General features: G+C 50.7%; 1 protein-coding gene across 1 annotated transcript; it reads left to right on the top strand.

The window, feature by feature from the left end:
• Positions 1–1052: 1052 nt before the first annotated feature.
• noto (notochord homeobox) lies at positions 1053–2083 on the top strand (the record flags this gene model as incomplete). Its single annotated transcript, XM_084181474.1, has 3 exons — positions 1053–1446; positions 1562–1740; positions 1922–2083. 3 exons carry the CDS (start codon positions 1053–1055, stop codon positions 2081–2083), a joined length of 735 nt encoding a protein of 244 aa, XP_084037600.1.
• Positions 2084–11056: the final 8973 nt, after the last annotated feature.

The raw sequence follows: 11056 nt of genomic DNA, 5'->3' as shown, positions 1-11056 counted from the left end.
TTGATGAAGAGATCAAACCGTGGATTAACGCGCTGTCTGCGATCAGTGACGTAGCAGTTAGCGCACCGGACCTGGTGAATCTGACGCCTCGTGCGATGCCCCACTAGTAATTCCATTTTAATGTGACACTACAACTGTAAAAAGACACACTTTGGACAACGACCAATCTTTATATAATTATAATTAGTTTCAGGAGCGAGAGTGAATAGTTTGTTTACGTAGATAGCCAACACTTAGTTTCAGGAAAATAGCTATAAAAAAATTAAAAAAGAGTATATTATTCTTTATTTCATAAGGCCTTTATTTTGATTCAGTCCAGTGCTCATCAGTGGGAATACAAATCATAGGCCTATACAAGCCTGAAAACACCTGATTGGCGCTTGATCGGCTAAATCACACACCTATATAATGCAACTAATGTACACAATTAAACGTATCATTTTCTCCAAACTCTTAGGAAAAACTTCAATTTCTTCAATCAAAACGAAACCTGAATAAAGTCCTGACATTGTTACCTATAATTCAATTGAGCATCAGACTTGTCTACAATGTGATTTTAATGTTACAGCTTTTTTTTTAAAGTCGCCCTCCAATTGTGAAGCTATTTGTTCCGCTGCTTAGAGCATCTGTCGGCTAGCTTTGATTTAAAAGGGACCAAATAAGATGATTTGGTGACATCAAGGCCTTCCCAGCGGTAATGATTACATTCGGAGCTCAGATCCACGCAAGAATTTGTATCCCACTAAACCTTCTGAGATCCCCTACCCACCCCCACAGTGCTGGGTCTTGTCCTATTAGGGTATTTGACAATCCCAGCTTGTACTACTCCATCAATGAATTGGATAGGTTGTAGGGATGCTCGTTCCTCTCATCTGCTACTTAGAAAGACAAAGGCCCGCTGGGGGGCTGTTGACACCTCGAGGTCCGGGGAAGGGTATAAAGGGGGATCTATTTCAGTTGGGAGCAGTACTCATCTCCTCGCTGCACCGGGAGAAACAGCCTACCTTGGACATACATCAACTTTATTTTCCTTTTCCGTCACGACTGACAACATGCAAGTATCGAACAGACCAACAGGAGTGGGAGCGTACGGGTACTCCGCCATGCGCCATTACGCTTCACTCTATCCACAGCACAGCAGCAGCCAGTGCGCAGCGGCGACCAAGCCTGCCAGCGGGAAATCCTTCACCATTGACGCCCTGCTCGCCAAGCCGGCGGAGACACACATAGACCGGACGAGTCCCATTCACTGTAGACTCAAATACCAACCGACAGCGCCACTACACCCCTTCCAGACCCAGATGAACTCAGCGCTGCCACAGTACCTCTACTCACCCAACATGCTGCACACGCCGATGCACAGTCACACACAACCCGGATACTCTGTCTACTGCTGTCCGCCGTTCTCCCACCACGCGTCATGCCATGGGGCCTTTTACGCACACGGTAAATGTCAATCTAACGTGCCATTCTAACTTATTCCATGATCCAAACTAAACACAATGGCCTAAAGAAAAGCACGACATGGTTTTAAACTGTTGTCAATCTCTCTCCTTCACAGAAACAGGTCTGTCAATGTCCCACTCATTCAAACACAAGGGAGGGAAATCCAAGCGGATGCGCACCAGCTTCACCAACGAGCAGTTGGACCGGCTGGAGAAGGAGTTTGCCCGGCAGCAGTACATGGTCGGCTCAGAGAGGTTTCTTCTGGCGTCGGCTCTGCAGCTCACAGAGGCTCAGGTACAAACCAGATTCCAACTCAAACTGCAAACTTTCTTTGAACCAAAGCAAAGGCCCAACTTAATAGTTTTTTTGTTTGTTTTTTTTATAGAATGAGAATGATAATACGATTGGCACTGACGTTTATAACGTTAAAAAAAAAAAATTCCTTAAAACCAAACATTCATTTTCTTATTTTCAGGTTAAAGTCTGGTTCCAGAATCGACGCATCAAATGGCGCAAGCAGAGTCTGGAGCAGCAGCAGGCCAAGCTGGTCAAACTGGGCCTGGCCGCCCCGGTGAAGAGTCCTGGTTCTCAGGGTCTGGAGGAGGAGGATGAGGAGATCGACTTCTCAGACGGATAAGATGTGGATATAGACGGGCTCCCTGGCCACTGCAGACCGGTCTTGGACCACAGAACCAGACATCTGTATACACCGCTGAAGACACGGGGCAGAGAACTACACCACCCCTTACTGTATAAATATTTAATTAATAGATGTATAGCTTCTATATTTAAACGATGTTTCTTACTTTATTGCTCCTATGAGAGTCTCTTTTTGTGAAATCAATGTTTGTATATTTTGATTGACATATTCAATAAATCTATTTTCTAAATCTTGTGTGTCCATTCCTTATCCCAGTACTGTTTTAAAACAATCATATCCCTGACAACACATTAAAGGAGAGGTTGCGAGAAAATCTACTCTCAGGCTACATAACTTTTAATTGAACGTTTGTGAGTCAAACTGATGGATGGCAAAGACGCTGAGTTGCTAGAATAATTATTTAATTATTAATTTCTATTTTTCGTTAGGTGGAATTCTAGAGATATTAAACAAAGCATATCAGCGTTTGTCCTAATTTTAGGAAACACTGTCTATTCTAGATAATATAAACTTGAAATGCAGAGCAATAATAATCATTATTTTATTTCTATACCAGGTTGAGACTATTTGATCTAAATCCTAGGCATTATTGAAGATATCAGTCCCTATAGTTTAGTCTCTCTCTCTCTCCAAAGGGCTTTATTGGCATGGGAAACATGTGTTAACATTGCCAAAGCAAGTGAAATAGAGAATAAACAAGAGTGAAATAAAAAATCCGAAATTAACAGTAAACATTACACTCACACAACTTTCATAATAATATATATTTCAAATGTTATATTATGTCTCTGTACAGTGCTGTAACAATGTGTTAAAGTACAAAAGGGAAAATAAATAAACATAAATATGGTTTGTATTTACAATGGTGTTTGTTCTTCACTGGTTGCCCTTTTCTTTTGGTTACAGGTCACAAATCTTGCTGCTGTGATGGCACACTGTGGTATTTCACCCAGTAGATATGGGAGTTTATCAAAATTGGATTCGTTTTCGAATTCTTTATGTGTCTGTGTAAACGGAGGGAAATACACTACATTTCCAAAAGTATGTGGACACCTGCTCGTCGAACATCTCATTCCAAAATCATGGCCATTAATATGGAGCTGGTCCCCCCTTTGCTGCTATAACAGCCTCCACTCTTCTGGGAAGGCTTTCCACTAGATGTTGGAACATTGCTGCGGGGACTTGCTTCCATTCAGCCACAAGAGCATTAGTGGGGTCGGGCACTGATGTTTGGCGATTAGGCCTGGCTTGCAGTCGGCGTTCCAATTCATCCCAAAGGTGTTCGATGGGGTTGAGGTCAGGGCTCTGTGTAGGCCAGTCATGGTCTTCCACACCGATCTCGACAAACCATTTCTGTATGGACCTCACTTTGTGCACGGGGGCATTGTCATGCTGAAACAGGAAAGGGCCTTCCCCAAACTGTTGCCACAAAGTTGGAAGCACAGAATCGTCTAGAATGTAATTGTATTCGCTGTAGTGTTAAGATTTCCCTAAGATCTAAGCGGACTAGGAAACCATGGTGTCACGACTTCCTCCGAAGCTGCCTCCTCTCCTTGTTCGGGCAGGCTTCGCCGGTCAACGTCACCGGCCTTCTAGCCACTGCCGCTCCTCATCTCATCATTCCATTTGTTTTGTCTTGTTTATTACACACACCTGGTTCATATCCCCTCATCAGTACCTGTATAAGTGTTCCCTCTGCCCCCCTTGTCTTTGTGTATGATGGTTTATTGTGGAGGATAGTGAAGCTCGGTGGAGCTCTGTGAATTTTGTATTGCCGGGATATTTTCCTGTGTGCCTTGTGTTACCCCCTGTCTCTCCACTGTCTCTCCATGATCTGTCTCTCCATGCTCTGTCTCTCCTCTGTCTCTCCACTGTCTCTCCATGCTCTGTCTCTCCATGCTCTGTCTCTCCTCTGTCTCTCCTCTGTCTCTCCTCTGTCTCTCCATGATCTGTCTCTCCATGCTCTGTCTCTCCTCTGTCTCTCCTCTGTCTCTCCTCTGTCTCTCCATGCTCTGTCTCTCCATGCTCTGTCTCTCCTCTGTCTCTCCACTATCTCTCCTCTGTCTCTCCTCTGTCTCTCCTCTGTCTCTCCTCTGTCTCTCGTCTGTCTCTCCTCTGTCTCTCCTCTGTCTCTCCACTGTCTCTCCTCTGTCTCTCCTCTGTCTCTCCTCTGTCTCTCCACTGTCTCTCCACTGTCTCTCCACTGTCTCTCCACTGTCTCTCCACTGTTTCTCCTCTGTCTCTCGTCTGTCGCTCCACTGTCTCACCACTGTCTCTCCATGATCTGTCTCTCCACTGTCTCTCCACTGTTTCTCCTCTGTCTCTCCACTGTCTCTCCTCTGTCTCTCCACTGTCTCTCTACTATCTCTCCACTGTCTCTCCATGATCTGCCTCTCCACTGTCTCTCCACTGTCTCTCCTCTGTCTCTCCACTGTCTCTCCACTATCTCTCCACTGTCTCTCCATGATCTGTCTCTCCACTGTCTCTCCACTGTCTCTCCTCTGTCTCTCCACTGTCTCTCCACTGTCTCTCCTCTGTCTTTCCACTGTCTCTCTACTATCTCTCCACTGTCTCTCCATGATCTGCCTCTCCACTGTCTCTCCACTGTCTCTCCTCTGTCTCTCCACTGTCTCTCCTCTGTCTCTCCACTGTCTTTCCACTGTCTCTCCACTATCTCTCCACTGTCTCTCCATGATCTGTCTCTCCACTGTCTCTCCACTGTCTCTACTCTGTCTCTCCACTATCTCTCCTCTGTCTCTCCTCTGTCTCTCCACTCCCTCCCTCCCTATACCACCTCCTGCCATACCACTCCCTCCCTATACCACCTCCTGCCATCTCTCCCTAGTCATCCTACTTTACTCTCTCCCCTCCACCACCCCCTGTTCTCTCTCCCCTCCACCACCCCCTGTTCTCTCTCCCCTCCACCACCCCCTGTTCTCTCTCTCCTCCACCACCCCCTGTTCTCTCTCCCCTCCACCACCCCCTGTTCTCTCTCCCCTCCACCACCCCCTGTTCTCTCCCCTCCACCACCCCCTGTTCTCTCTCCCCTCCACCACCCCCTGTTCTCTCTCTCCTCCACCACCCCCTGTTCTCTCTCTCCACCACCACCCCCTGTTCTCTCTCTCCACCCCCTGTTCTCTCTCCCCTCCACCACCCCCTGTTCTCTCTCCCCTCCACCACCCCCTGTTCTCTCTCCCCTCCACCACCCCCTGTTCTCTCTCCCCTCCACCACCCCCTGTTCTCTCTCTCCTCCACCACCCCCTGTTCTCTCTCCCCTCCACCACCCCCTGTTCTCTCTCCCCTCCACCACCCCCTGTTCTCTCTCCCCTCCACCACCCCCTGTTCTCTCTCCCCTCCACCACCCCCTGTTCTCTCTCCCCTCCACCACCCCCTGTTCTCTCTCCCCTCCACCACCCCCTGTTCTCTCTCCCCTCCACCACCCCCTGTTCTCTCTCTCCTCCACCACCCCCTGTTCTCTCTCCCCTCCACCACCCCCTGTTCTCTCTCCCCTCCACCACCCCCTGTTCTCTCTCCCCTCCACCACCCCCTGTTCTCTCTCCCCTCCACCACCCCCTGTTCTCTCTCCCCTCCACCACCCCCTGTTCTCTCTCCCCTCCACCACCCCCTGTTCTCTCTCCCCTCCACCACCCCCTGTTCTCTCTCCCCTCCACCACCCCCTGTTCTCTCTCCCCTCCACCACCCCCTGTTCTCTCTCTCCTCCACCACCCCCTGTTCTCTCTCTCCTCCACCACCCCCTGTTCTCTCTCTCCTCCACCACCCCCTGTTCTCTCTCCCCTCCACCACCCCCTGTTCTCTCCCCTCCACCACCCCCTGTTCTCTCTCTCCTCCACCACCCCCTGTTCTCTCTCTCCTCCACCACCCCCTGTTCTCTCTCCCCTCCACCACCCCCTGTTCTCTCTCTCCTCCACCACCCCCTGTTCTCTCTCCCCTCCACCACCCCCTGTTCTCTCTCTCCTCCACCACCCCCTGTTCTCTCCCCTCTACCACCCCCTGTTCTCTCTCTCCTCCACCACCCCCTGTTCTCTCCCCTCCACCACCCCCTGTTCTCTCCCCTCCACCACCCCCTGTTCTCTCCCCTCCACCACCCCCTGTTCTCTCCCCTCCACCACCCCGTTTCCTCTCACCCGGTCTCCCTGGTTCTGATGATTAGGGGAGCTTGGGAGTTTTGGTAAGACATCATGGAACCCTGTAAGCGTCTCTGATGTGATCAGGGATCCTCCCTCCTCCCTCCTTCCCCCTTTCCCCCCAGCCCGGCGTAATCCCATTGTGGGACAGAATGAGGCAGTCAGAGGCCTGGGAAAACCTGTGGGGGAACTGAGGGAGGGAGGGATGGAGGGAGTGGTGGAAGAGGGGGGATCTTGGCTCCTCGTAGCAATTAGCCCAGGACACCCTATAACACCCTAACCCCAGAAAACATCCCATTACACCCAAACCACGTCCCCAGGCTAATTGCTACAGAGAGAGTTGACTGGTGGACAATATTATAGATTTTTCTAACCCCTAAAAACCTTCCAGTATGGCATGTGGTTTGGACTAAGCCCCTTGGGTATCTCCTACGGTATCTCCTGGTTATCTCTTTGGGTATCTGGGGTATCTGGAGTATTTCCTGGGGTATCTGGGGTATCTCTTGGTTATCTCCTGGGGTATCTCCTGGGATGAGTGGATGAGTGGATGAGTGGATGAGTGGATGAGTGGATGAGTGGAAATGCCTCGGGGGATACGAACAAAGAATCCAATTCAGGAAAGTCTAATTTCTGGTAGAAATGCTGGTGAGTGAACACCAATCTAATATCCAAGTTATTTTCAGCTGTAGGTAATGGTGCAAGAAATAAAACAAAACAATTATAATACTGCAAAAATGGTCTAGGAGCTAGGAACAGGCCAGCCATGTCTGTCGATGTATACACTGACTCGGTGACTGAGTTCATCAGGAAATGCATAGAGGATGTTGTTCCCACTGTGACGATTAGAATTCATCCAAACCAAAAAACATGGATAGATGGCAGCATTCACACAAAACTGAAAGTGCTGGGAACATGGACAAGTACAAACAGTCCAGCTATGCACTCCGTAAAACAATCAAACAGGCAAAACATCAGTATAGAGACAAAGTGGAGTCGCAATTCAACGGCTCAGACACGAGACATATGTGGCAGGGTCTACAGACAATCACGGATTACAAAAGGAAAAACCAGCCATGTCGCAGACACCGACGTCTTGCTCCCGGACAAGCTCCTTCTTCGCCTGCTTTGAGGAAAACACAGTGCCGCCGACACGGGCCACCACCGTTCACAAGGGCTGTGCGCTCTCCTTCTCCTTGACCGACGTCACTAAGACATTTAAGAGCATTAACCCCTGCAAGGCCGCCGGCCCAGACGGCATCCCTAGTCGCGTCCTCAGAGCATGCGCAGACCAGCTGGCTGGAGTGTTTACAGACATATTCAATATCTCCCTATCCCAGTCCAGGGGCATAGGCAGGCCCTGCCAGGCCCACCCAATCAGATTGAGCAAAAACTAAAAAATACTCCTCAGCACCCCCGTTAGCCCATCCACATTTCTGAAGGCCCACCCACCAACGAATTTCTGGCTATGCCCCTGTCCCAGTCTGTTGTCCCCACTTGCTTCAAGATGTCCACAATTGTTCCTGTACCCAAGAAAGTGAAGGTAACTGAGCTAAATGACTATCGCCCCGTAGCACTCACTTCTGTCATCAGGAAGTGCTTTGAAAGACTAGTCAAGGATCATATCACCTCCACCTAGACCCACTACAATTTGCTTACCGCCCCAACAGATCCACGGATGACGCATTCACCATCGCCATCACACTGCACACTGCCCTATCCCATCTGGACAAGAGGAATACCTATGTAAGAATGCTGTTTATCGACTACAGCTCAGCATTCAACACCATAGTACCCTCAACGTCAACAAAACAAAGGAGCTGATCGTGGACTTCAGGAGACCGTAGAGGGAGCACGCCCCCATCTATAACAATGGGGCCGCATTGGAGAGGGTGAAAAGCTTCAAGTTCCTCTGCGTGCCTTAAATGGTCCATCCACGCAGACAGTGTGGTGAAGATGGTGCAACAGAGGGTGGTGCAGTCAGTCCAATGCCTCACCGAGGGCACACTGCCTGCCCTCCAGGACATCTACAGCACCAGGTGTCAAAGGAAGGCCAAGAAGATCATCAAGGACCTCAGCCACCCGAGCCACGGCCTGTTCACCCCGCTATCATCCAGAAGGCGAGGTCAGTACAGGTGCATCAAAGCTGGGACCGAGAGACTGAAAAACAGCTTCTATCTCAAGGCCATCAGACTGTTAAATAGTCACCACTAGCCGGCCTCCGCCCTGACCTTTAGTCACTGTTACTAGCCAGCTACCACCCGGTACTCAACCCTGCACCTTAGAGACTGCTGCCCTATGTACATAGTCCTGTAAAACTGGTCACTTTAATAATGTTTACATACTGTTTTACCCACTTCATATGTATATACTGTATTCTAGTCAAGGCTCATCCTATATAACTACTGCTGTACACACCTTCTCTATTCATATACTGTCCATACTGTCTATACACACCATTATATACACAGTGAGGGAAAAAAGTATTTGATCCCCTGCTGATTTTGTACGTTTGCCCACTGACAAAGAAATGATCAGTCTATAATTTTAATGGTAGGTTTATTTGAACAGTGAGAGACAGAATAACAACAACAAAATCCAGAAAGACGCGTCAAAAATGTTATAAATTGATTTGCATTTTAATGAGGGAAATAAGTATTTGACCCCCTCTCAATCAGAAAGATTTCTGGCTCCCAGGTGTCTTTTATACAGGTAACGAGCTGAGATTAGGAGCACACTCTTAAAGGGAGTGCTCCTAATCTCAGTTTGTTACCTGTATAAAAGACAGCTGTCCACAGAAGCAATCAATTAATCAGATTCCAAACTCTCCACCATGGCCAAGACCAAAGAGCTCTCCAAGGATGTCAGGGACAAGATTGTAGACCTACACAAGGCTGGAATGGGCTACAAGACCATCGCCAAGCAGCTTGGTGAGAAGGTGACAACAGTTGGTGCAATTATTCGCAAATGGAAGAAACACAACATAACTGTCAATCTCCCTCGGCCTGGGGCTCCATACAAGATCTCACCTCGTGGAGTTGCAATGATCATGAGAACGGTGAGGAATCAGCCCAGAACTACACGGGAGGATCTTGTCAATGATCTCAATGTCACACTCTGGTTCTAGGACTTTTTGTGTTTAGTCAGGGTGTGTAGATTTCCGTGTGTTGTGTACTGTGGGTAGTGTCTAGGTGTTCGCGTTCTATGTTTGGTCAGTGACTCCCAATCGGAGGTAACGAGTGTCAGCTGTCGGCTCGTTATCTCTGATTGGGAGCCATATTTAAATGTCTGTGTTCACCTTGTGGTTGTGGGTTTTTGTTCTTTATTCAGTCGGTGTAACTGAGGACGTCACGGATCGTGTTTTGTTTTGTCGTGTGTTTCAAAATTAAAATCATCATGTTCACTCCCAACGCTGCGCTTTGGTCATACTTCATTGGCGATCGTGACAGAAAAACCCACCACAACGAGACCAAGCAGCAGTTGGATAACGGGTGGTGGAGCCAGAGGAGCGAAGGTTGGGAGAGGACTATGGAGGCCTGGTCCACCGAGAGGAGAGACCCCCAGAAAATTTTTAGGGGGGGGCTCACGACGTCGGGGCAGAAGGTGTACGGCCCGGAGGAGTGCAAGAGGTTGGCAGATATGGCCGCCAGTTTAAGGGGGCCACTGGTTACGAAGGGGATGGAAAGTGTGGAGGCACGGCGAGAGGTACTGGGGGGTGTTTCCAGTCCGGTTCGGCCCGTTCCTGATCCCCGTGTAGGGCCAGGGGTGTGTGTCCCCAGTGCGGTTCTGCCTGTCCCTGCTCAACGCACCGAGCCTAGGGGGTGCGTCGTCAGCCCTGTCCAGCCAGAGCCGTCCGCCAGACAGGATCAGCCAGAGCCTTCCGCCAGACAGGATCAGCCAGAGCCTTCCGCCAGCCATGAGCAGCCAGATCCTTCCGCCAGCCATGAGCAGCCAGATCCGTCAGCCAGCCATGAGCAGCCAGATCCGTCAGCCATCCATGAGCAGCCAGATCCGTCAGCCAGCCATGAGCAGCCAGATCCGTCAGCCAGCAATGAGCCGTCCAGCCAGGATCCGCCAGAGCCGTCCAGCCAGGATCCGCCAGAGCCGTCCAGCCAGGATCCGCCAGAGCCGTCCAGCCGGGATCTGCCAGAGCCGTCCAGCCGGGATCCGCCAGAGCCTTCCAGCCGGGATCCGCCAGAGCCTTCCAGCCAGGATCCGCCAGAGCCGTCCAGCCAGGATCCGCCAGAGCCGTCCAGCCAGGATCCGCCAGAGCCGTCCAGCCGGGATCTGCCAGAGCCGTCCAGCCGGGATCCGCCAGAGCCTTCCAGCCGGGATCCGCCAGAGCCTTCCAGCCAGGATCCGCCAGAGCCGTCCAGCCGGGATCCGCCAGAGCCGTCCAGCCGGGATCCGCCAGAGCCGTCCAGCCGGGATCCGCCAGAGCCGTCCAGCCGGGATCCGCCAGAGCCGTCCAGCCGGGATCCGCCAGAGCCGTCCAGCCAGGATCCACGCACCAAGCCAGGGGCGCGTGTCGTCAGTCCGGTTCCGGCCAGCGGGGCTAGGCAGGACCAGGGGTACTTTGGGGGGTTGGAGAGGAAGTGGGGAGGAAGCCCGGAGCCGGAGCCGCCGCCGAGGAGGAATGCCCACCCAGCCCTCCCCTGTTTGCTTGTAGTTAGGCGCGGTCGCAGTCCGCGCCTTTGGGGGGGGGTACTGTCACACTCTGGTTCTAGGACTTTTTGTGTTTAGTCAGGGTGTGTAGATTTCCGTGTGTTGTGTACTGTGGGTAGTGTCTAGGTGTTCGCGTTCTATG

This window comes from Coregonus lavaretus, assembly GCF_964263955.1.
Source record: "Coregonus lavaretus genome assembly, chromosome: 18".
NCBI classification, from domain to species: Eukaryota; Metazoa; Chordata; class Actinopteri; order Salmoniformes; family Salmonidae; genus Coregonus; species Coregonus lavaretus.
The sequence above is the reverse complement of the archived record's forward strand: the minus strand, read 5'-3'. Positions and strand labels throughout refer to the sequence as shown.